Source organism: Schistocerca americana, chromosome 3, assembly GCF_021461395.2.
Source record: "Schistocerca americana isolate TAMUIC-IGC-003095 chromosome 3, iqSchAmer2.1, whole genome shotgun sequence".
In the NCBI taxonomy this organism is placed as follows: domain Eukaryota; kingdom Metazoa; phylum Arthropoda; class Insecta; order Orthoptera; family Acrididae; genus Schistocerca; species Schistocerca americana.
Window position 1 is genome coordinate 119,970,764 of NC_060121.1, and position 27,694 is coordinate 119,998,457.

Genomic DNA, 27,694 nt, shown 5'->3' on the forward strand with positions numbered 1-27,694 from the left:
GCGCTTTTCTCCGCTCGGAATCCCGCGTTTCGCCGTACAGGTCTTACGCGGCACGGATTTTTTTCCCACCTCCTGCTGTACTTCTTCCCTTTTTTCCCCTTGCTGCGGAGCGTCACTTCTTTAGAAGGTCCAGCGCGGCTGCGAGACTGTGGGAAGGTTAGGAATTTGACAGCATCCAGAACACCTGGCCTGTGAATACGTGTGTCCCGGTGGAGGGGCGGCTGCTGAGCGGGCAGCCGTGAGAAGCGGCGCGGTGGAGGGGATGCCCCCTCCTCATTGGCTGCGGCCTCACGTGCGGCAGGGAAGGCGCCAGCCGGGTGCCTTGGTGGGGGGCGGAAGGTCGGCCCATAAATACCGCGCCGCGGCCGTGGTGGGGTACATTCCGCAAGGAAACGCTGTCGTGTGTGCTTCGCTCTCTCTGTCCGTTACGCGCTAGTTCGCCCGTTCGCTTGTCTGTTAGCAAGTGCTCGCCAGTTGCCGGGAAGATGAAGTCCGCATCGACCGCCGTGTGCACGCCGCAGAGGGCCCCCGCCGTCGGCGGCCGCGTCCACCGGCGAGACAGCAGCAGCGAGGTGCAGCTGTACCTCAGCAAGCTGCGGCGCCTGCTGCCCGCGCGCCCGGGCGCCAGGCGCCTCACCAAGCTGGAGGTCATCCAGAGCGTCATCGACTACATCTGCGACCTGCAGTACTGCCTGGAGATGCCGCTGGAGGCCGTCGACGCTTCCCTCAAGACAACCGCCGTCCAGCTGCCGGCCGAAGCTCTGTCGGAGGACAGGACGTCGCCTGCCTGCGGCGAGCACGAACCCGCGTTCTTCGGCGGCGACCACGATCGGCTGTGCTCGGTGAGTACCTTGGGCATGCACTGACCGTTGGTGTCTTGCGTCCTCAAAACTCGCTCCACTCCTATCGTCACTTTTCTCGCTCAATTCCTGCCCCCTTTACCCCATCCTTATAATTCTGTGCTTTAGTTCTCACTTATTCCATTTTCATATTGTCAGTGAATCTATCGTAATATCGCACAACTCCGTTGACTTTTTACTGACTCAAGTCCTGTTTCAGATTCTCATTTTTATCAAAATTCACCATGTCGTAATTATTTCTTGGTATACTCTTCAAATATGTGAGTTCGTCTGCCCTATACACACTTAACTACTTCTTGACTTTTTGCTCACGTAATTCCTTTCCAAATGTCTGAATTTTTACCAGTGTTTTCTTCATCGTTAATTGTTATGTCATTGCGACAAGACTGTATTGTCGCTACATCTGGTGTTGCAGACCACACGTACGCATTGTACTCTGCAGATTTGCCATAAACTGTAAATTCACATTTTGTACTCGATAGTTTCGCTAACGAAATATTTCGTGTATCACTTTGGCAGCAACTGCTTCTCCCGGATCTTCCGATTCATTTTCAATTTCGTTTTTATCATCGTTGAGTGGTTGTATAACTTAAAATGTCGTTTGTGTGACGTGTTTTGTCTTCGTAGTGTCTAAAGCTGTCAGATAGATGACTAGTGCTATTTCCAACTTTGCCCATGACCCACTCGTAAATTGTGCTGTCACTATTATCCAGTTCTTGAGGGAACGAAATTTCGAACAAGATATAAACTTAAAGACACTATGTAGTGCAGTGTAGTATAGATGTTTGTATTAACAGTTTTGTCATTGCTTCCTGTTTGCGCGTTTAGATCTTAAACCTACTATTCTTTGCTGCTTACGGCATGCGTTAATGACTAGGCTACTTTTACGCATAAGTTCACTCAGAGCTTCGTATCAGTAATTTACGTAAGCAGTTGCGTTTCTGGAAATCTGTACATTCTGACGAGTCGCTCTGGTGAACTTAGCGTCTATCGTAGAGCCATCAAAGGAGACAACCTGAAGTTTAATCGAGATAAGTGGCATTATTGAAAGTTATTTACGTCGATAGTTCTGATTTTGGAAATTTCATATTCATTTTGACAATCGCTCTCGTGAACTTAACACTGCTCCGACGGAAATGAAACCTCAACTATCACGACTCTACAGACTGTGTCGATAGTGTAGAGCAGCAACCAGCTACAATTAGGTTTTGGTACGCTTAACTGAAAAAGTGCCGTCACTGGTTTCGAACTGATGCACTTCATTATCAGTCGACTAGCGTGTCCTCATCAAACACTTGTTCCGTTGGTTTACAGTTCGAATCCAGTTTGTGGCTGACTACTGGTGTACCGTCACCAACAATTTATATGACATAGCTACGGCCTCCAGTGATGTGTTTATTTGACGCTATTGCACATGATTTAGGTTCGTGTACATGATTCTAGCTCCCCCGCCCCCCCTCCCCAGCCTAATATGCAGTCGGTTTGCGAGTTGCTCCGTATCGAGGGGCCAGTCAGCTGCGCCACCTTCCTCCGCGCTCTTCTCGGAACAGGACAGGTTGCGCCGGCACACGTGTGTCGGTCGCTTCGCGGACGGCTGACGCACGAAGCGCGCGGCGTTACGCACGTCCTGTGTGCGCTGGCCGGCTGCTCCACACACACGTGTTCTGTTCGGCCGGAACCCGACACAGGCGCGCCTTCGCATCCGTATCGCTGCTCGCTTCCCACGCCGCGACAGTTGGCGGCCGCAGGTGGCCGCGGCGCGACCGTTCGGTTTCTTTCTTTCTTGCGTTGCGGGGGCAGCCCGGCCCGGGCCTGCCATTGTGAGCGCACCTGGCAGGCAGCGCCACCGCACTGGCTGACAGCTGTCTCTGTCGGCCCAGGTGGCCAGCTTTCTCGGTCGTGGCTGCCGCCGCCGGAGAAAACCTTCGACCGCGCAAAAACCCACGGCCGCCGACGCCGCGTTTCGCTTCCCGCAGTTTCTTGCGGGCCCGATCCATTTTCACGGACCGAGGCACGCGATTTCTGGTATATTGTCCACGGTCACGAACAACCCAAATTAAGAAATGTCACTTCGAACTGTAGTACTCGATTTTCTGAAACTTCGTGATGTAATTGATTTGTGGAGGACGATGCTTCCCCAGTGACATTCCCGCTTTTGTGTAAACTTTTCTCGAGAAGCTTGGATATGGCTTATGTTTAAGCTTTTTTTTTTACTCGATGCCGACAGAAACGTATCGTCAGTCCTTTCATGCAGCCTTATAATCGCATAAACCTGCCATTTCCTTTCCGTACCTGTAGTCTTTCGGCATTTTCTTGCCGATGTTACCCTGTGAGATCTCTGACATATCTTTCATAAAACCAGCGCTGCCTTTCAATTCTATCCTAGTACTCTTTCATGTGTGTTAACTGGTTCCGTCGCTTCTTCCTAGAACTTCTTTATAATTATGAATGAAAAGCACAGTATTCTGTATGTTCTACAGTATTAATTTATAAAATTATTTTGTTATTCACCACTGCACTGTCAAAGATTATATTTGCTCTGTGTTTGTACATCAGTTGTCTATTTGTAACGTCTTTTTACAATGTTGTTCTCGAATATCGTAATTTCTTTGATGACGGCAGCCTGTCAAAGCGATGTGAGCCTAAATCTGGTTAACAAAACTAATTCATGCTGTAGAACATACAATATAGTACTTTCATATATATCTTATTAACCGGAAATTTACGAAGTTACTTTAAAGTACAATAGATGACTAAGACTGTTGACATTTCACGTTCTGTAACTTGACAGTCGTGTTCGTTATGTCACGTTGATTGCTAGTTTCCGAAGATTACATGTACTATTTAGGAAGATGTGTGATATTTGACAAAATTCTTCAGATTTATTTTGTCATGATTTCGAACAACATAGCATTGTTGGTCATCTATCAGTAACATTTGCTTTCGACTATTCATTCATTTATCCTTTTCAATAGTAGAGATTTCAGTTAACATGTCTAGTTAAAAGACGAATTCGCTGCGCGTCGTAATAAGTAGTGCTGGATGAAATTCACTGTTGCCGATATATTGCAGTAGCCTTCTGAGTGATGGTATAATCTCGAGAGTATGGCATAGTGACATCAATGGCAGTTTGAGTGACGTGCGCATTCTCTCTTGTTCCAGGCTGCAGCTGAGGCCGACGAATTGGAACTGGAGGAGGAGGACCTGATGATGGAGGAGGAGGACCTGGAGGCGGAGGAAGACGCGGAGGCGGAGAGCGTGGCGCCTGCGCCGTCCGCCCCCGCGCCGACGCCCGCCCCCCTGGAACAGCAGGGGCTGCCCGCGCCGTACTGAGTTGCCTGCATGCCAGGCGCCTCCAGCCGCTGTGCGCAGCCCATCACTCAGTGTTCCTCCTACGTGCGCCGACCCGCCACGAGACTGACTCCCCGTGCGAGTGGAGCTGCACCGCAAAAAGACTGCTCCCCTTTCCCATGAACACATGGTGCATTTCGATACTAAGAACTGCAAAGAACATTGCTCGAGATTCTGCTCCTTCATCAATTGCTTACACATAACTCATGTTGTCCCATCGAGATGTGTTGTCATACTGTACGATTTTTCAGTGTGTATCGTAACTATTTATTTCATTGTGACGATGTTTCTGAATTGTGCCTTCTATTGACAGAAACGAAATTGTATTCAGCAGTTCTCATAGAAAACAGTACTCTGCTTTAATTTTCTCAAATTGTGAGACATGAGACTTGTCCAAGCGAGTATTATATCTTGTTATTGTCTGTGATTTTAGTTTAATGTTTTGTACAAATCATTGTATATACTCCTTTATATATGTATATATTAATAGAGAAAATATTGAAAATTATGCAGAATGAAAGATATTAACATTATTTTTTGTAATACAAACAATAATAAATGATTTATAATATATAACCATATTTGTTTCCTTTTCTTCATTTCCATAGAACTTACATTTCCGATTAGGCTACTGAGAAGTGGCATCTTAATGTTTGCTATAGTGACCTCAAAAGCACATGCTGCCAAATTACTTCACAAAGCTACTAGAATCTGAGAAGGGCCTGCTAAGAACCAAAGATTCACAGTTGCATCACTTGCTACATTTTTTTTCACAAAATTTTTGTGTGTGAGTATTTGCATTGCTCTATATCGGCTACTAGTCTAGGCTTTCAAATGAGATGTTTTGTGAAATTGTCTGTTTACTTAATCTGGAGTGTTTAAGTAATCACATACATCCATTGGAAATACTAACTAGTGCTGGTTCTGCTGTGATTGGTTTAATCTTTTTTTTTTCCATTTTGATGCTGAGACTTCATGTTGACCAATAATTTAAACTCAAAATAGAATGAGGAGCTTTTGAAATTTAATGGTCATATTACTTGCTACATTTATTGCATTGTAAATGCTGTTTGATAGAAGCTGCATATGTGAGATACAAATCTCAGTTTTCAAATGATATTTTACTTAATTTATCAAGTTGTTTGCCTTTGATGTTGTATTTGGAAGTTGGATTATTGTGCTGACAATAAGTTTTTCATTCTGGAAACAGTGAAAACACCTTAAACTGGAAAGAGTATGAAATTTTTTAGCACTCTTGAATGTTGGAGACTTTAGTTGTGGAAGAGGCAGCATCCCATTCACTTTAAAGCATTTTAAATTGTAAGCACACTGTCACTTTTTGGAAATTAGTGATGTACACTGGGAAGAATGAATGAAACCAATTAATTGCTTGGAAAACAAGTTCTAAGATTTTATTTGGGAATTAAGACTGACTAAAATATATCTATTCATTGAATAATGAACTCAAGTGCACATGTTTAATTACTCAAAATAAAATGTGGTTATTGACATCAGTGAATTACTGAGTTGCGGTATATCTTGTCACATTTGTGTGATTTATGAAGTGCAACACATCTTGTCACACCAGTTAATCTAACAGTATGTCACCACAGGGGTAATATCAGCTTCAGAACATTCCATGAATCTATCAATCCCTGGTTATTATGAGCAGTCAGTTCTGTAATTTTATTCTTTATCGTCTTTCTGACGATTTAATTGCAATATACATAACCTGCTCTCATGCAGTATGGAATGAAAGATTCATACCTGACACAATCACAGAACAGGCAAACAGTGTATAGAGATTGCAAACACATAACACAAAGGTTGTCAATAATAGCGTTTTGTGCAAACATGTATTTCGTCTAAACAGCGTCTGATAGTGCTTATGCAATCATCATTCTGAGCTTAACTGTTGTTCTGTTTTCCTGGTTTTGTCCAACTGATGCCAAATAAAAACATCACATAAAAATAATGGGACAAAAAGATACAAGACACTAAGGCAGGTTAAGGATGTAAAACTCAAGTTAATCTATAGCTGTGTGATTATCCATAAGGATTAATGAAGACCTCAAAAATGCCTCTATAATATTATAATGTCTCGTTTAACTGAAAAGATTGTAGCTCTAAGTTGAATTCCTCCTGCAGCATTTGAAGAACTTATCTTTTTAATAATTAGTTTTTCTTAGCAGCAGGATCAATGACTATATATTTTGACAAAAGCAAATAGCATGTACAGCTTCTCTTCATCTTAATGCGATAGACATTTGGCTTGGTGCTCCAGAGACAAGAAAGGTTTTCATGGTGTCAACTGACTACCTCACAGGTGGTGCCCGCTTGTACAAGCCAACACAAAGGTGGGACATACGCTCAAACTAGAGTCACCAGATTCCCAAAATCAAAATAAGGGACAGAAATTAGAAGTTTAAATGAACTGACATTTTATGGAATTCTCCATGAATACTATACCTGTGTGGTAGATTTGTGTTAAAATGCTGGGTTTATACTACTACACAGAACATTGCACCTTTCTGTTCAAACATTGAACATATAAAAATACCTTGAATTGCTAATTGAGTAAATATTTTATTGTTGTCAGATGCAAACACAATGTATGATTTTAATATAACAACCGTTTTAACTAAGGTAGACAATGATTACATAGGTTATTTATTTCTAGGTCTCATTTGCAGAAAAATGCATGTCATTCATGAGTTTCATATTTTCAAGCAAAATTTTGTAAAAATCGGCACACGAAGTATCCTAAAAATGAATGTAAAGTTATAATTATTTCCTTAACAGCTTCCACAGTAAACCTATACTTTACATCACTCCATAAGGTTTTTCTGCTAAAGGACAATCTTTCTGCAGCAGTATTAGTGTGAGGTGCCACTAGGACAAACGCAGTAATAAGCTGCAAATTTTGCAGCAGTTAGCTGGAGAGTCGAGGAAGATGAAAATGATAGACCATTTTTCACCAGTACACATAACAGTAGTTAATCGTGGTTTTTCGCTTCACATACATTTTTAATATAACTTACTTCCTCAGTGCAGTCCACTGACCTAAAGGAATGGCAATGTTTCATTGCATGGAAAGCTAGCAAACTTCCCCAGCATGAAGATGCTTATCAGCATAATTTACAATGGCATTGTCCTCATGTTTTCTAACGAAAGACACCACACTCTGTGACGAAGTTTTAGTCGATATAGTTAGCTTGTGTTACTGTGTTGCAAAACACCGGATCGACCCCATGGTTGATTGACAAACTACTTTTACACATTGTAAAGATAATTTCCCGTTTTGCTATTCCAATTTCAGAAATGGAAACTCTGGGTTAATTTCTTCAGTAAATACTTTCTTTTTCGTATGTCTGTGAATAATTTGGAATGTATCACAGCAAGTAACATAACCTATGACTGTCTCTTTAAACCCACACTTCTAAATGGGGCTACCTGAAGCAGCAGGCAATGCACAAAGAAAGCGGAATTGACTAAACTGCTCGTCATATGAAAGCATTACATAGTACCAACCAAAGCAGTTCAAAAATGGTGCCTCGTTGAGTTTGGTTTAATCAAAGAGTAGAGCTCTTTTTTGGTATGGCTGCGTTTGTTCTCTACTTTGTTATGCTACTACTTAAAAACACGCTGTTCAGAAATACACGGGACTGTTAATGAAAAACGGAACAATATATGTCCTGTATATATTTTATAAATGGAACATTTAAGCTAAGTAAGAGACGATCCCGTAAAATACGTGTATTTGTATGCTTGCATAATTGAAAATTAGTGTACATTCCTAATACTTTCATAAACTTGCCCTATAAAGGAAGCATGGTTGTCATGCTTGCACTTACATTTGTAAACTTAAAGTGCGACTTCAATATGAAACAAAGTTTTAATTATACATTTAATTTCATTTTGTGCCCTTCCTTTCGTATTTCAAATGACAGCTGAAGAGTAGAATTGTCACACTGCATACGCAGTGTTTCCACGCTTCTTGCGATGTACATGACAGGTGTACATCGACGCTGATAACTTTCCATAACTGCTTCCTCTAGTAAAAAATAATGAATTACACTCTACCATTGATCCCAGCAAGCTTGTAAAAGTTACCATACTCCCTTTGCATTTTCTTATTCTGTGTGTGTGTGCACGCGTGCATATGTGTGTGTGTGGGTGTGTGGGTGGGTGGGTGGGTGGGTGTGTGCATGTGTCTTTGGGGCTCTGAAATCCATAGCTACCTTAGTTTTCTAGCTACCTAGTATCTACGAATGACATTCCTCTCTTTTTTTCGTATAACAGAGCTTAAAAATTTCGGCAGTCCCATTAAAATTAATCTATAGCTTACACTGCACGCGCTGGAGCTACTTTCCTCCAATCAGAGGACTCATAACAGATAAACTTTCTGCCATAGCCAAAGTGCTATCAAAATTCGTCATTTCACCTCGTCCGGCTTTCTCTCCTTTTTTGCTTGTATCCGGAAACCTGGATGCGGCCCTTTCATTTCGTATTTCACCACATATTATAAACACACTCTCTCTCTCACACGCCGGCTGGTGTGGCCGTGCGGTTAAAGGCGCTTCAGTCTGGAACCGCGTGACCGCTACGGTCGCAGGTTCGAATCCTGCCTCGGGCATGGATGTGTGTGATGTCCTGAGGTTAGTTAGGTTTAATTAGTTCTAAGTTCTAGGCGACTGATGACCTCAGAAATTAAGTCGCATAGTGCTCAGAGCCAATTGAACCATTTTTCTCTCTCTCTCTCTCACACACACACACCCAATGATGATAACGGTATACACGCTTTTCGCACACAGCCTCAACCAAACACTACTGGATCCATCCACGCTAGACGTTCTTCAGCGTCAGACATACAGTTATAATCACAGAGAGCGGTTTACATTAGACAGGTTTCGCGCATTATGTCGAGCCGAAGTTTTTGAAGGCTGCAATTCATTGTTGCTACTGGAGTACCAGGGTCATAAATGTCACAACTTAAGGACGTGTAGTACCGTAGCGCAGTAGTTTGCGCATTAACTTGGTTTGCAGAATGCCGTAGCTTCGAATCTCGTGAATTTACCAGATTTTTTTTTTATCTACTCAAAAGACTTTCATTATAATTTTTATTCAGTTAACTAATTTAAGTTTTTTTTTTTAATTTCTAATACTTTGCTCGTCATTCTCACTACCATATATATTTTTTTATTTGCTCTTATTTCTCTCCCTACCATTCTTTTTTTATTTGGAATCAACCAATATTGACTATAATATACAGCCAAGTGCCAACCAAGACTGCTCATCAGATAGCAAAGCTTCATTCGTGTAGCCAGTGTGAGGATAGTTTCACGTGACCAAGCAATGACGACGAAAAATTACGGCTGAGTTTAAATTCAGGGCTACAAAACGTGTCATCTGTCGCAGTTCAGTCACTGGTCACTTACAATCAGCTTCAGAGCATCTCGCATTTCCGTCTACCTCGCGGCGGCCGCTTCGAACATTACTCTGCGTCACACATTAACACCATTTGGGAAGTGACCTGCCGTGTTTATGTGTCACTTATAATCGGGCGGTAGCCGGCAGGACGTGTGGAAACACTGTAGCAGTAAGTGGCAGCCGTAAACTGTCAAGTAATTTTAATCGGACTATTACACAGGGTGGCCCATTGATCGTGCCCGGCCAAAGTATCTCACGAAATAAGCGTCAAACGAAAAAACTACAAAGAACGAAACTTGTCTAGCTTGAAGGGTGAAACCAGATGGCGCTATGGTTGGTCCGCTAGATGGCGCTACCATATGTCAAACGGATGTCAACCGCGTTTTTTTTAAAAATAGGAACCTCCATTTTTATTACATATTCGTGTAGTACGTAAAGAAATATGAATGTTTTATTTGGACCACTTTTTTCGCTTTGTGATAGATGGCGCTAAAATAGTCGCAAACATATGGCTCACAATTTGAGACGAACAGTTGGTAACAGGTAGGTTTTTTAAACTCAAATACAAGACGTAGGTACGTTTGCACATGATATTTCGGTTGTTCCAATGTGATATATGTACCTTTGTGAAGTTATCATTTCTGAGAACGCATGCTGTTACAGCGTGATTACCTGTAAATACCACATTAATGCAATAAATGATCAAAATGATGTCCGTCAACCTCAAAGCATTTGGCAATACGTGTAACGACACTCCTCTCAACAGCGAGTAGTTCTCCTTCCGTAATGTTCGCACATGCATTGACAATGCGCTAACGCATGTTGTCTGGCGTTGTCGGTGGATCACGGTAGCAACTTTCCCCACAGAAAGAAATCCGGGACATCAGATCCGGTGAACGTGCGGGCCATGGTATGGTGCTTCGACGACCAGTCCACCTGTCATGAAATATGCTATTCAATACCGCTTCAACCGCACGCGAGCTATGTGCCGGACATCCATCATGTTGGAAGTACTTCGCCATTCTGTCACGCAGTTAAACATCTGTAGTAACATCGCTAGAACATTACGTAGGAAATCAGCATACATTGCACCATTTGGACTGCTATCGATAAAATGGGAGCCAATTATCCTTCCTCCCATAATGCCCCACCATACATTAACCCCCCAAGGTCGCTGATGTGTGTGAAATCTTATGGGACTTAACGGCTAAGGTCATCAGTCCGTAAGCTTACACACTACTTAACCTAAATTATCTTAAGAACAAACACACACACCCATGCCCGCCGGGACCAAAGGTCGCTGATGTTGCACTTGTCGCAGCCATCGTGGATTTTCCGTTGCCCAGTAGTGCATATTACGCCGGTTTACGTTACCTCTGTTGGTAAATGACGCTTCGTCGCTAAATAGAACGCGTGCAAAAAATCTGTCATCGTCCCGTAATTTCTCTTGTGCCCAGTTCAAAGTCGTCGCCTTGCAATTCCTGGTGCATAGAAATATGGCACGGGTGCAATCGATGTTGATGTAGCATTCTCAACACCGAAGTTTTTGAGATTCCCGATTCTCGCGCAATTTGTCTGCTACTGATGTGCGGATTAGCCGCGACATCAGGTAAAACACACTACGTCGGCATGATCATCTGTTGCAGGTCGTGGATGACGTTTCGCATGTGGCTGAACACCGCCTGTTTCCTTAAATAACGTAACTATCCGTCGAACGGTCCAGACACTTGGATGATGTCGTCCAGGATACCGAGCAGCATACATAGCAGACGCCCGTTGTGCATTTCTATCACAATAGCCATACATCAACACGATATCGACCTTTTCCACAATTGGTGAACGGTCCATTTTAACACGGGTAATGTATCACGAAGCAAATGCCGTCCGCACTGGCGGAATGTAACGTGATACCACGTACTTATACGTTTGTGACTATTACAGCGCCATCTATCACGAAGCGAAAAAAGTGGTCCAACTAAAACATTCATATTTAATTACGTACTACACGAATATGTAATAAAAATGGGGGTTCCTTTTTAAAAAGCGTAGTTGATATCCGTTTGACCTATGGCAGCGCCATCTAGCGGGCCAACCATAGTGCCATCTGGTTTGCCCCTTGAAACTAGACGAGTTTCGTTCTTTGTAGTTTTTTCGTTTGATACTTATTTCGTGAGATATTTGGCCCGGTCACTATCAATGGACCATCCTGTAAAAAAAAAAAAAAATTGTTCTTACCATTTCTTAGGTTTTCCCATGTTGTATACTTGCCGCTTTGGCGGTGATCGTGGCATGGAAACAAAATTTTGTGAATGAGAATGTTCAGTTAATAACGAGTTTGAGTATCCACCCAGCTGCTCTCGCCGCCAGCAGATTGGTGGTTGGCGCTGCAGACGCGGTCGGCTGTGTGCCGTGCTGTGACAGCAGGTCCGTACACCACGGCAGCCGCGCTGGGCGCACACCTGCGCCGGGCAGCGCCTTGTCAAGCGTAATTACGCAGGAACGCCGCGGGCAAGGTCGGACTCCCCCTCCCGGCGCCCTACACGGGTTCAGTCTGACCACAAAGCTACCTCGCTCACGTTTTCACGCCAGCCGACCACATCCTCTTGTACAGAATTTCACGTGCGTGCACTTTATACTGTTTATTTATTTATTTAACTTGAGAAAATTAGGGCCATTAGGGTGTGTCTCACATGTAACCAGACATTCGAAATATTTCACGTCGCATTTACACTAAGAAATATACAAAATATTTTTTTTTAAGGAAAACGCACCACGAAGGAATTATCCGAATTGGCTGTAAATCGGTAGATGTGACGTACGACAGCTGATTACAGTTTAAAAATGGATGATTTATTCAAGAGAAGGAGCTTCATAAACTGAGCGTGTCAGTAAAGCCCACCTTTCGCCCTTACGCAAGCATTTATTCGGTTTGGCACTGACTGATAAAATTCGTGGATGTCCTGAAGAATGTTGTTGTTGTTGCGGTCTTCAGTCCTGAGACTGGTTTGATGCAGCTCTCCATCGTAATTTATCTTGTGCAAGCTTCTTCATGTTCCAGTATCTGCTGCAACCTACATCCTTCTGAATCTGCTTAGTGTATTCATCTCTTGGTCTCCCTCTACGATTTTTACCCTCCATGCTGCCCTCCAATACTAAATTGGTGATCCCTTGATGCCTCAGAACATGTCCTACCAACCGATCGCTTCTTCTAGTCAAGTTATGCCACAAACTCGTCTTCTCCCCAATTCTACCCAATACCTTCTCATTAGTTATGTCATCTACCCATCTAATCTTCAGCGTTCTTCTGTAGTACCACATTTCGAAAGCTTCTAATCTCTTCTTGTCTAAACTATTTATCGTCCATGTTTCACTTCCATACATGGCTACACTCCATACAAATACTTTCAGAAACGGCTTCCTGACACTTAAATCTATACTCGATGTTAACAAATTTCTCTTCTTCAGAAACGCTTTCCTTGCCATTGACAGTCTACATTTTACATCCTCTCTACTTCGACCATCATCATCTATTTTGCTCCCCAAATAGCAAAACTCCTTTACTACTTTAAGTGTCTCATTTTCTAATATAATTACCTCAACAATACCCGACTTAATTCTACTACATTCCATTATCCTCGTTTTGGTTTTGTTGATGTTTATCTTATATCCTCCTTTCAGGACACTATCCATTCCGTTCAAGTGCTCTTCCAAGTCCTTTGCTGTCTCTGACAGAATTACAATGTCATCGGCGAACCTCAAAGTTTTTATTTCTTCTCCACGGATTTTAATACCTCCTCCAAATATTTCTTTTGTTTACTTTACTGCTAGCTCAACAAACAGATTCAATAACATCGGGGATAGGCTACAACCCTGTCTCACTCCGTTCCCAACCACTGCCTCCCTTTCATGCCCCCCGACTCTTATAACTGCCATCTGGTTTCTGTACAAATTGTAAATAGCCTTTCTCTCCCTGTATTATACCCCTGTCGCCTTGAGAATTTGAAAGAGAGTATTCCAGTAAACATTGTCAAAACCTTTCTCTAAGTCTACAAATGCTAGAAACGTAGGTTTGCCTTTCCTTAATCTGTTTTCTAAGATAAGTCGTAAGGTCAGTATTGCCTGACGTTTTCCAACATTTCTACAGAATCCGAACTGATCTTGCACGAGGTCGGCTTATACCTGTTTTTCCATTCGTCTGTAAAGAATTTGTGTTAGTATTTGCAGCCGTGACTTATTACACTGATAGCTCGGTAATTTTCACATCTGTCAACACCTGCTTTCTTTGGGACAGGAATTATTATATTCTTCTTGAAGTCTGAGGGTATTTCGCCTGTCTCATACATCTTGCTCACCAGATGCTAGTGTTCTGTTAGGACTGGCTCTCCCAAGGCTGTCAGTAGTTGTAATAGAATGTTGTCTACTCCGGGGGCCTTGTTTCGACTTAGGTCCTTCAGTGCTCTGTCAAACTCTTCAATCAGTATCACATCTCCCATTTCATCTTCATCCACATCCTCTTCCATTTCCATAATACTGTCGTCAAGTACATTGCCCTTGTATAGACCCTCTATATACTCCTTCCATCTCTCTCCTGAAGGATATCGCGTCGAATTACGCCCAATGGGCGCTTTAGAACGTCAGAACTCCGGACTTGTTGGAGGGCTCTGCCCGTAATGCTTCAAACGTTCATACTTGGGGAGAGATCCGGAGACCTTGCTGCCCGAGACAGCGTTTGGCAAGCTCGAAGACAAGTAGCAGAAACTCTTGCTCTATGCAGGCGGGCATTATCTTGCTAAAATGTAAGCCTCTGATGGCTTACCATGAACGACAACCAAATGGGGCGTAGAATATCGTCGACGTATCACTGTGCCATAAGGTTACCGCAGATGATAACCAAAGGGGGCGTGCTGCGAAAAGAAATGTCACCCCAGACAATCACCCCTGGTAATCGGTCCGTATGGCAGACGGGTTAGTAGCTCACCGCTGCACTGGACGTCCGAGACACATCTTTGCATGTCACTGAGGCTCATTTCGAAGAGAGAATTCTACTTCAGTCGCTGAGATTCCACGTTGCATATGCCCGATACCATTGCAAACGAGCTTCTTTGTGTATGGATGTCAAATAGTAGTCGGCGCAAGGGACGCAGTGAGCTCAGCCCCCTTTCTGTGACCTACCAGTTGATGGTCGTTGCGGTCACTGAAGCTCAAGCTGCACGTCGGATCGATGATAATAATGAATCAGGGCTGTGAGTGCCTCTCTGGCGATTGCGCGGTCCCCACGTTCTGTCGTCTCTCTAGGTCGACCGTGTCCTTCTTGCCGCTTTGTTCGGACGTGGCTCACACATTCCTCCCAACGTCGTCGTCGAATAACGGCATCACCTCTCTTCAAGTGTCGAGAGATTGGCCTATTGCTCCAGCCAGCTTCTTTAAGCGCAATTATGACATCTGCGTATATTGTTCACACGCCTGTATGCGAGGCCTAGTGTGATTGCAGATCATGCACCGATCTTACAGCTGTCTGTCACATCCTGTCCTGTGCACCTTCCACCCAGTTTCCTGGGAATTCTAATTATTGCACATTGTTTTGAAGTCCATTATCTCATCTTTGTCTTCCGCAGGGGCACTTTCGCTCTGGCCTCCCTACCAATGCTACTTTTGGAACGTCATCATCTGTCATCCTCGCAACACGTCCAGCGCATTGTTCTCGCTCAACATTTAATTTCTGTGCAGTGTTGCGCTGATTCATCATAAAATATATTTCTTCATTCGTCAGTACCTTCCACTATCGTTTCTTCATTCACAACCCAAAAATCCTTCTCAAAGTGTTTTTCCCACACACCATCAGATTTTCTCTGTCGTTCTTGATGGCACTCCATGTATCTGTGCCATATAACACAATGGGTAAAGTATTCTACGGTTCAAATGGCTCCGAGCACTATGGGACTTAACATCTGAGGTCATCAGTCCCCCAGACCTAGAACTACTTAAACCTAACTACCCTACGGACATCACACACATCCATGCCCGAGGCAGGATTCGAACCTGCGACCGTAGCAGCAGCGCGGTTCCGGACTGAAGCGCCTAGAACCGCTCTGCCACAACGGCCGGCTAAAGTATTATATTATTCGCATTCATTTTAGCTTTCGTAGAGTTACCCTCGATTTTATAGTTTGCTTGATGCTGTTATATGATGTGGAAGCATTGACGATTCGTTGATTTATTTCTGGCTTGACTTCATTTCTCCATTTGAAGTGTGATCCCAAGTGTAAAAATTTCTCAACCATATTCAGCTTCCTCTCCTCCACCTGTAAATCCACGGGCAGGTTGTGGTTCATTCTTCTACTTAGTTCCATCACTTTTGTCTTTTCTGTGTTTATTCTCAACTCTACCAACCCTGTCCGACTGGTTTGTTCCTGCACTGTCTTTATCATCTCTTCTTTTGTCTCTGATATAAGTGTCGTATCATCTGCATATGCTAACATTACCAGGTTTCTATTCAGATCGGTACGCTTTCCTATTCTTTTCATTTTGTGTACTACTTTTTCGAGTAAAATGCTATATAACATGGATGACAATGCGTCACCTTCCGTATCCCAGTTCGTATCTTCACTTCCATTGACTTTCCTCCTTGATATCCTACTTTAGCTTTCACCTTTTTTGTACACGCCTTTAACATGTTGTTTAATTTCAACAGAGAATACTACATATTGAAATTACTATACTGAAGCCAAAAAAGCAAATTACATTATTCCTTGATAAGTACAACAATAATACAAATTAAGGGAAGACTGGTTTAAACTATGAGCGTTAGCAGCAATGGACATCGAGAGAAACAAGTGGAGAACGGAGGGCACAGGAAAGTGATAATTCAGAGTGAATAAAGATAACGGAAAAGCAAGTGGCGTGAGCCATGGAGAAAACAATCAATCCCATCCTCTGTTACGAGATTTTTGTGTATACCAATGCTGACATAAGCTGCTTGGTATTTGTTCACATCGCGTTTTATTTATAGTTGATATTACATCCAGAAAAAGCAAGACACATTCATAGAATTAGTCGAACCACAAAAATCATTTCACACTGTAAAGTGGAGCACGGTGTTCGAAATTCTCAGGAAAGTAGGTGTAAGCTCTATGGAAAAAGTTAATATAGAAAATGTGCAACAGCCAACAGGGAAAATCAAAAATGGAACATCAAGAATGAAGTCCTCGTGTCAGGAAGAGACGTATTTTTCGCCCATATGATTCAGTCTACACAGCGAAGAAACAATAACGGAAATATAACAAAAAGGTTAAAGAGTGTGATTCAAACTCAGGGTGAAAGGATATCAATAAGACTCGCTGATGACATTACTATTCTTCGTGAAAGTGAAGAAAAATTACACGTCAGATCCACCATACAGATGTGGGTGTAGGACTCTGGCTGGTCTATAACTCTTGTGAAAAGGACACCAACAGCCGCAATTCTTCGTAAAAGTTTCATTATTTAAGGAACCAGTTTCGATGTTTCGTTAGCGCCATCTTCAGGCTCCTATGCGAGAAACGATTGGAGACACGCAAACAGGTATCATATGCAGGATGAACATCAGTAAAAGCGACAAAGAGCAGATGGAAAAAGTCGGGGCGCAGCACGGTCCTCCAAGTTCAAATGGTTCAAATTGTTCTGAGCACTATGCGACTTAACTTCTGTGGCCATCAGTCGCACTAGAACTTAGAACTACTTAAACCTAACTAACCTAAGGACATCACACACATCCATGCCCGAGGCAGGATTCGAACCTGGCTCCAGGCTAGCGCCTAGAACCGCACGGTCACTCCGGCCGGCGGTCTTCCAAGTCTCGTGTACGGACAATCCACCGCCTCCCTGAACGTTCGTCTGTATAACAGGACCCACGGTCACACAGACGCCGACATCTACATCTACATCTATATACATATTCCGCAATCCACCATACGGTGCGTGGCGGAGAGTACCTCGTACCACAACTAGCATCTCTCCCTGTTCCACTCCCAAAAGGAACGAGGGAAAAATGACTGTCTATATGCCTCTGTACGAGCCCTAATCTCTCTTATCTTATCTTTGTGGTCCTTCCTAAAAAGGAACTCGGTTTATGAAACTCTAAATGTTGTGTGATGTGGTTGTCGTCTGTGAGAGTACTTGTTTTGGTATAGCCGTGCTGCCTCTCGACCGTTTCCATCTGCTTGCCCTTACACAGACATCGGCTTGGTCCCGATATGAAAATCGGACCATTCTGCTGCTTATCGTAGACTGCGTCAATCGGACAGCCTCTAACACACGAGGAACACACAGCAAACGGTCAGAGCAACTTTCATTCGTCAGCGACATCTACCGTGGCAACGATGCATTTCCGGACACGTGTTCAGTGGGCCTCTTTTCCTCAGAAACCTTTTCTTGCATTGTGTAGGTTTTATTAACGTTCGCCCTGTATGTTGTACTGGATACCGTGGACGTGTGCACTTCAAACGCACGACAACGACTGAGAGTGACAAACAACAGTTGTCGTATGTTTGAAGTGTACTCGCCGAACAAATAGAAATCCTCGATATCCAGGTCAATACACGTGGAATATATGTGTGCCATTGTTGGTATTTCTGCATTCGTTTTTCGTTTTGTGGCCTGCATATGACGCTTGCGAAACGTCTAAACTTGTTGCTTATATAATAAAATTTTTTGCAAGAATTACAGCTATTGGTCTCCTTTTTCTGCGAATTGCAGGACGTGCTGAGTGGGATGAATAGTCGTATGAGTGCAAAATAAGGGTTGAGAGTAAACCGAAGAAAGGAGAATGTATTGCGGAGAATAGTGACAAACGTCAAAATCAAGGACCACGAATGAGACGGATCGAAAGAATTCATTTAACTTGGAATCAAAATAACACGTGGCGACATAGAAAGCAGACTAGCACAGACAAAGAGGGCATCCCCGGCGAAAATCTCGTTGCAAAGATAGGCCTTAGTTTGGGGAAGAATAAAAGTAAATCGTGGACTGTGGGAAGAGTGGAAAAGAAGAGAATCGAAGCGAGTGAGACGTGACGGTATGGGAGGATGTTGAGACTTTGGTGGACTGATATGAAACGAAGAGGTTGTCCGCCGAATGGGAGAGAAAAGGGAGATTTGGGAAGCATTGTCACGACGAAGTCACTGGATGGAAGCACATAAATTATGTTAAGACATAAGAAATACCTTCCATGGTACTACAGGGGATTGTAGAGCACTGTAGTGGAAGACAGAGACTGAATTATACCCAACAAATACCTGAAGAAGTTGGGCACAAGTGGTAGTCTGCGATGAAGAGGTTGACGGAGGAGAGCAATTCACGGCGAGCCACATCGGACTGTTCAGAAGACTGACTGCCCCGCCCCCCTCAATTCCCCCCCTCCCCCCCCCCCCCCCCAACCATCACAACCCTCAGCTTGCCCTTTTCTCACGTGATATGCTGAGAACTACGGATGAAGGGCAACAGGCATATTCCACGTTTCTAGATTTCCGGAAAGCATTTGACACGGTGTTCGTTTGCAGGCTATTAACGAAGGTACGAGTATATGGAGTAAGTTCACACATATTTGAGTGGCTCGAAGACTTCTTAAGTAATAGAACTCAGTGTGTTGTCCTCGATGGCGAATGCTCATCAGAGACGACGGGATCGTGACGAGAGCCCCACGGAAATGAAATAGGACCGCTGTTTTTCTCCATATGGATAAATGATTAGGCGGATAGGGTGGGCAGTAATCTGTGGTTGTTTGCTGATGAGGCAGTGGTGTACGGTAAGGTGTCCAAGTTGAGTGACTGTAGGAAGATACAAAACGACGTACATAAAGTTTCTAATGGGTGCGATGAATGGCAGCTAGCCCATAAACGCAGAAAAATGTAAGTACCCCCCCCCATGAACCATGGACCTTGCCGTTGGTGGGGAGGCTTGCGTGCCTCAGCGATACAGATAGCCGTGCCGTAGGTGCAACCACAACGGAGGGGTATCTGTTGAGAGGCCAGACAAACGTGTGGTTCCTGAAGAGGGGCAGCAGCCTTTTCAGTAGTTGCAAGGGCAACAGTCTGGATGATTGACTGATCTGGCCTTGTAACAATAACCAAAACGGCCTTGCTGTGCTGGTACTGCGAACGGCTGAAAGCAAGGGGAAACTACAGCCGTAATTTTTCCCGAGGGCATGCAGCTTTACTGTATGATTACATGATGATGGCGTCCTCTTGGGTAAAATATTCCGGAGGTAAAATAGTCCCCCATTCGGATCTCCGGGCGGGGACTACTCAAGAGGATGTCGTTATCAGGAGAAAGAAAACTGGCGTTCTACGGATCGGAGCGTGGAATGTCAGATCCCTTAATCGGGCAGGTAGGTTAGAAAATTTAAAAAGGGAAATGGATAGGTTGAAGTTAGATATAGTGGGAATTAGTGAAGTTCGGTGGCAGGAGGAACAAGACTTCTGGTCAGGTGACTACAGGGTTATAAACACAAAATCAAATAGGGGTAATGCAGGAGTAGGTTTAATAATGAATAGGAAAATAGGAATGCGGGTAAGCTACTACAAACAGCATAGTGAACGCATTATTGTGGCCAAGATAGATACGAAGCCCACGCCTACTACAGTAGTACAAGTTTATATGCCAACTAGCTCTGCAGATGACGAAGAAATTGAAGAAATGTATGATGAAATAAAAGAAATTATTCAGATTGTGAAGGGAGACGAAAATTTAATAGTCATGGGTGACTGGAATTCGAGTGTAGGAAAAGGGAGAGAAGGAAACATAGTAGGTGAATATGGATTGGGGGACAGAAATGAAAGAGGAAGCCGCCTGGTCGAATTTTGCACAGAGCACAACATAATCATAACTAACACTTGGTTCAAGAATCATAAAAGAAGGTTGTATACATGGAAGAACCCTGGAGATACTAAAAGGTATCAGATAGATTATATAATGGTAAGACAGAGATTTAGGAACCAGGTTTTAAATTGTAAGACATTTCCAGGGGCAGATGTGGACTCTGACCACAATCTATTGGCTATGACCTGTAGATTAAAACTGAAGAAACTGCAAAAAGGTGGGAATTTAAGGAGATGGGACCTGGATAAACTAAAAGAACCAGAGGTTGTACAGAGATTCAGGGAGAGCATAAGGGAGCAATTGACAGGAATGGGGGGAAATAAATACAGTAGAAGAAGAATGGGTAGCTTTGAGGGATGAAGTAGTGAAGGCGGCAGAGGATCAAGTAGGTAAAAAGACGAGGGCTAGTAGAAATCCTTGGGTAACAGAAGAAATATTGAATTTAATTGATGAAAGGAGAAAATATAAAAATGCGGTAAGTGAAACAGGCAAAAAGGAATACAAACGTCTCAAAAATGAGATCGACAGGAAGTGCAAAATGGCTAAGCAGGGATGGCTAGAGGACAAATGTAAGGATGTAGAGGCCTATCTCACTAGGGGTAATATAGATACCGCCTACAGGAAAATTAAAGAGACCTTTGGAGATAAGAGAACGACTTGTATGAATATCAAGAGCTCAGATGGAAACCCAGTTGTAAGCAAAGAAGGGAAAGCAGAAAGGTGGAAGGAGTATATAGAGGGTCTATACAAGGGCGATGTACTTAAGGACAATATTATGGAAATGGAAGAGGATGTAGATGAAGATGAAATGGGAGATATGATACTGCGTGAAGAGTTTGACAGAGCACTGAAAGACCTGAGTCGAAACAAGGCCCCCGGAGTAGACAATATTCCATTGGAACTACTGACGGCCGTGGGAGAGCCAGTCCTGACAAAACTCTATCATCTGGTGAGCAAGATGTATGAAACAGGCGAAATACCCTCAGATTTCAAGAAGAATATAATAATTCCAATCCCAAAGAAAGCAGGTGTTGACAGATGTGAAAATTACCGAACTATCAGCTTAATAAGTCACAGCTGCAAAATACTAACACGAATTCTTTACAGACGAATGGAAAAACTAGTAGAAGCCAACCTCGGGGAAGATCAGTTTGGATTCCGTAAAAACACTGGAACACGTGAGGCAATACTGACCTTACGACTTATCTTAGAAGAAAGATTAAGGAAAGGCAAACCTACGTTGCTAGCATTTGTAGACTTAGAGAAAGCTTTTGACAATGTTGACTGGAATACTCTCTTTCAAATTCTGAAGGTGGCAGGGGTAAAATACAGAGAGCGAAGGGCTATTTACAATTTGTACAGAAACCAGATGGCAGTTATAAGAGTCGAGGGACATCAAAGGGAAGCAGTGGTTGGGAAGGGAGTAAGACAGGGTTGTAGCCTCTCCCCGATGTTGTTCAATCTGTATATTGAGCAAGCAGTAAAGGAAACAAAAGAAAAATTCGGAGTAGGTATTAAAATTCATGGAGAAGAAATAAAAACTTTGAGGTTCGCCGATGACATTGTAATTCTGTCGGAGACAGCAAAGGACTTGGAAGAGCAGTTGAATGGAATGGACAGTGTCTTGAAAGGAGGATATAAGATGAACATCAACAAAAGCAAAACAAGGATAATGGAATGTAGTCTAATTAAGTCGGGTGATGCTGAGGGAATTAGATTAGGAAATGAGGCACTTAAAGTAGTAAAGGAGTTTTGCTATTTGGGGAGCAAAATAACTGATGATGGTCGAAGTAGAGAGGATATAAAATGTAGGCTGGCAATGGCAAGGAAAGCGTTTCTGAAGAAGAGAAATTTGTTAACATCCTGTATAGATTTAAGTGTCAGGAAGTCATTTCTGAAAGTATTCGTATGGAGTGTAGCGATGTACGGAAGTGAAACATGGACGTTAAATAATTTGGACAAGAAGAGAATAGAAGCTTTCGAAATGTGGTGCTACAGAAGAATGCTGAAGATTAGATGGGTAGATCACATAACTAATGAGGAAGTATTGAATAGGATTGGCGAGAAGAGAAGTTTGTGGCACAACTTGACCAGAAGAAGGGATCGGTTGGTAGGACATGTTCTGAGGCATCAAGGGATCACCAATTTAGTATTGGAGGGCAGCGTGGAGGGTAAAAATCGTAGAGGGAGACCGAGAGATGAATACACTAAGCAGATTCAGAAGGATGTAGGTTGCAGTAGGTACTGGGAGATGAAAAAGCTTGCACAGGATAGAGTAGCATGGAGAGCTGCATCAAACCAGTCTCAGGACTGAAGACCACAACAACAAACAACAATATGCGTGAATAGTATAGGGTTACTAGAGCCCTGCTTGACACATTCATACCGTTTAACTATTTGATCGTAACGTTGCAGAGTGATATGAGTCGAACGATCATGTGAAAACTGTGATACGAAAGACATATGGTCGACTTCAGTTTATTGGGAGAATTTTAGGAAAGAGTGGTTCACCTGTAAAGGAGACAGCATATAAGATGCTGGTGCCACCTATTCTTGAGTACTGCTCGACTGTTTGGGGTCCGTACCAGGTCGAATTGAAGGAAGACATCGAAGAAAGTCAGAGGCGGGCTGCTAGATTTGTTACCACCAAGTTCGAACAACACGTGTTACGGAGATGCTTCTGGAAATCAAATGGGAATCCCTGAAGGGAAGGTGGCGTTCTTTTCGCGAAGCGCTATTAAGGAAATACAGAGAACCTGAATTTGAAGATGACTGCCGAGTATCTACGTAGATGTAGAAAAAAAGTGTCAAATTGTTGGTCGTTATGATGTCCTTTGTCAAGCTTTAACGTGTTTGATTTTCAAGACGCTGGTTCCGGCGGAATGCGTCACTGAGACTAAAATAAAGCGAGGGTTTTTACGGGGAAGTACGTGAGGCGGAAAACCTGGACGCCAAACCCAGAGCTCACGCGTCAAGACAGACTCGGTAACCGCGCGCGGGTCGTGCGAGTTGTCGCTGACGCGCGTCGTTGGCGTTTTCCAGGTGGGTGCAGGCTGCAGGGAAACCCCGCCCGGCCGGAGAAAGCACGTGGCGCCGCCTCGCCGCGCAGGTGTTCGGCGTGACGTCACGGCGAGGCGCGCAGCTTCCTGCAGCGTCGTCTCCAGCGCCAGCGAGGGCGCCCACTCCCCGAGGCCAGGGAGCACCGCTCACACGAGATGGAACTGCCGCACGCAACTCAGAGCGGGTTTCTTTACGATCGCGCTCTACTAGTTGCCTGTGACAGGGAATTAATCCTGGAACTTTACTGCGCGTTACCACGTCACCCTGCCTGCGTTATGCCCAGAGCCGGTTTCAGCTCCGAGCGACAAGAGCGGCCGCTAGGGGCGCAAAGCTGGAAAGGGCACCAAAGGCGTCCAAGTGTATATGTTGCATACAGGGTGTGTGGTCACTAGTAACGAAAACTGACACAAGTCAAAGTACACGATAACGGATGCCAGGACCTTCCACCAGACGTGGGTGCACAAACAGAATGTTTGCTAAACGCTCAAATAACTTAATGGGAATGCAGCTGGTTGACATCTTCGACCACCGCCGATGTTCCGACAGGTTTACACCCTCCCATTTTGAAGGCACGAGGGTAATCAGAGCGCACTGTGCTACGAAATTTAAAACCGCAGTATGCGGGCCATATACGTAAAGATAAAGGTGGATTCACACTTGTCGGAACATCGCCGTGACATAACCGTCACGTTTTTGAACGTCGACGGTCAGAGTAATTCCTGAGCGTTCACGTTACATGGCACGTCAAAGTCGAAACAAGGTCGTGGTACGTCGTGGTAGATCGTCATAAAATACCGAAATTTACTTTATAGGAGTGTAAGTAGGCTATTTATGTTTTCTTATTGGCAATGTTACGTAGCGCTCTGTATGAAAATCACTGGCTGTGCTGTGTGCAGTCTGTGGCTAGTTTGCATTGTTGTCTGCCATTGTAGTGTTGGGCAGCGGCAGCTGGATGTGAACAGCGCGTAGCGTTGCGCAGTTGGAGATGAGCCGCCAGCAGTGGTGGATGTGGGGAGAGAAATGGCGGAGTTTTGAAATTTGTAAGACTGGATGTCATGAACTGCTATGTATATTACGATTTTTCAACACTATTAAGGTAAATACATTGTTTGTTCTCTATTAAAATCTTTCATTTGCTAACTATGCCTATCAGTAGTTAGTGCCTTCCGTAGTTTGAATCTTTTATTTAGCTGGCAGTAGTGGCGCTCGCTGTATTGCAGTAGTTCGAGGAACGAAGATTTTTGTGAGGTAACTGATTTGTCAAAAGTATAGGTTAATGTTAGTCAGGGCCATTCTTTTGTAGGGATTTTTGAAAGTCAGATTGCGTTGCGCTAAAAATATTGTGTGTCTGTTTAAGCACAGTCATGTATAATTGTTCAAAGGGGACGTTTCAGGAGCTTGCAACGCTTGCTGTTGCACTTGACGATGAGGAAAAGGAGCAGCGAGCAAAGAGATATGTGTTAGAAAATTGTTAAAAAGTCGAGACTGTGAAGGGGAGTTCCACACACTTTACAAGAATCTGGAAGAGGAGTCATCTTTCTGTAAATATTTCAGAATGTACAAACAACAGTTTTTTACCTGTTAAGGAAGATATAAATAAGAATTACGTAGTGGAATTTAAGATTTAGGCGTCCAATATCACCACTACAGAACGTATGTTTCCATAGGCCATTTTTCTCAACAGAAGAAAATACATATGGAGATGCTACTTGCAGGCAGCAACAGGGAAATATCACGTGACTCCGTCAATGGCCCGCCGAAACATTCTTCCCGAAAAATCTTGACGTGACGCGGAAATGACGTGACGCGTCGATGACATTCCGTTGACGGCGCGTCTGAATGCCACCATCTGAACGGAGGAGAATCTTTTGACGTGACCGACGTGACGGCGACTTTCCGTCATGTCTGAATCCACCTTAGCCGGCCGGTGTGGCAGAGCGGCTCTAGGCGCTACAGTCTGTAACCGCGCAACCGCTACGGTCGCAAATTCGAATCCTGCTTTGGGCATGGATGTGTGTGATGTCCTTAGGTTAGTTAGGTTTAAGTAGTTCTAAGTTCTAGGGGACTGATGACCACAGATGTTAAGTCCCATAGTGCTCAGAACCATTTCAACCGTTTGTTTGAATCCACCTTGACACGCAGACAGACACACTCACATACACAAACAATGTAAACACTAGCGCCACCGCCCAACGAAAGCCATTCAAGGTGATTCATAATGTTCGAGTATCACCTTGAGGAAAATGACTTATTGATACATAACCAACACGGATTCAGAAAATATCGATCTTGTGTAACGCATCCAGCTATTTATTCCCATGAAGTAATGAGTGCTGTCAACAAGGGATCTCAGATCGATTCCACATTCCTAAATTTCCAGAAGCGACTATTAATCAAAATCGCGTGCATATGGAGTATCGTCGCAGTTGTGTGACTGGATTCGTATAGCCTGGTACAGGAACAACGACGTGGGTGTAACAGTTTTCTCTTCCCCTCGGGATGCTTGATATCGGTGAGTCCCCTTGCCTCTCACCACTGGGGTGCCACAAATTAAAATTATTTCGATCTTCTCTGCAACACGTACAACAGCCGTTAAGCACGCTCTGCCAGAACGAGTTCCACAGAGTAGCGCTACCGAGGCGTTAGGTGTTCGTGTTTACAAAACGCTGGCGCTGCAGTGGTGGGTTGTTCCGAGCGTGTAGGGGCTCGCACGAAATGTGTGCAGCCGTGGCAGATGCACCTGCCACTACCACTTCACGGAAATTTTACCTTTTTACAATTGTTGTGCTTTGTATACCGTGGCGGCTAGCGCAAGGGTCGGACAGAAACCAATCAACTCCGATGTCCACCGAAACATGGCCACCTAAACAAGCATTCCAATGGTCTGGGGTCTCACCACAATCAACCCCGTAAGGAACAGAAAATTACTTTGCCATACAAGTAGCTTATCTGCCAGAAATGTCAGAGTCCAGTCAAATTGTTTGTACAATCACATTTGCAACAGTCAAGTAACGTTTGAACAGCAGCAATATAACACAAATATTTGCGCTTACATCGTAAGTTAAATGTAGAATAATGGGAAAAACTGTGTGCTTGGCGAACAAATCTTAGAAAACGCATGTGTAACGAGAAAAGTGAAAGAAATAATCGTGTTATAATGACATGATTTTTAGAATAGATACAACGATATAGCTGCTTATAATAACAAATCTTTATTTACGACAGACTGTTTCGACATTATCCGTCATTGTCAAATATCTGCGAATACAATTCTGGTGAGAACGTGTATAAATGTGAATGCCACTTATATTAAAATGACTGTATTGTACTCACGTCTAGATTGATGTGACGTTCACATTACGTCTTAAGTGAACTGTCTTACAACTGTCACTGTTTTAATAAGATGGTAAACGTCGTAATATATTGAAAATGACACGTTAATTACGGTGTGACAGTGTTTTGACAGTTCCACTCTTATTACGCTATATGTTTCGAAAGATTATGCAGATGAAAAGTGATATTATTTTATTAACTGAAACCTGTTACGATTGTCTTTGGTTGTTGCATTTTTTATTTCCGATTCATCCATTTTTGTGTTCTAAGAGTCCAATAAAGTTTTTGAGGTAGCACTGGTGTCTAAATTCTATATGCTCGGTTAACATTTCTTGTAGGTATTTTCTAACATGTATAAAAAATCGTGTTACCTCGACACAAGCAAAGTAAAAACACTTCAACATCAAACATTGCAATAACACGCAAAATAACGGGATACATGGTAATTCTCGGTTGCAAATACGTAGTAAACAAAAAAATAAAACAGCGTTTTGCTCTTTGCAGATGATAAGCTGTAGATTGCTAAATTGCGTAGTAGATCTAAAGCTTATAGCATAAACATCCAATAGCTTCATGTGCGAAGAAAAATAAACAAATAAACACTACTGAAAATAGCACAAAAGTTGCTGAAAATGTGTGTGCGAAAGAAAAACTACAAAAGTGTCATGCATAAGGCGGAATTCCTCTCCAACTTGGTTGTCTCATGTCAAAACAGCCTGTATACAGGGTGTTCAGCAACAGCCTGAAACGTTTGTAAGTGTGTTGCAGGAAAGGCTGTGTTGAGAAATAACTGTTAAGAAAAAATG

The 27,694-nt window shown here is 43.4% G+C and overlaps 1 protein-coding gene across 1 annotated transcript; it reads left to right on the forward strand.

Moving 5' to 3' along the window:
- Positions 1–363: 363 nt before the first annotated feature.
- LOC124605551 (protein extra-macrochaetae-like) lies at positions 364–4,787 on the forward strand. Its single transcript, XM_047137309.1, has 2 exons — positions 364–842; positions 4,023–4,787. The coding sequence occupies exons 1-2, from the start codon at positions 486–488 to the stop codon at positions 4,191–4,193; spliced, it is 528 nt and encodes a 175-aa protein (XP_046993265.1). The 5' UTR covers positions 364–485; the 3' UTR covers positions 4,194–4,787.
- Positions 4,788–27,694: the final 22,907 nt, after the last annotated feature.

Coding starts and splice junctions, on each gene's coding strand:
- LOC124605551 (XM_047137309.1), top strand. CDS start 486: ATGAAGTCCGCATCGACCGCCGTGTGCACGCCGCAGAGGGCCCCCGCC. Junction 843..4,022: donor ACCACGATCGGCTGTGCTCG/GTGAGTACCTTG, acceptor CTCTTGTTCCAG/GCTGCAGCTGAGGCCGACGA.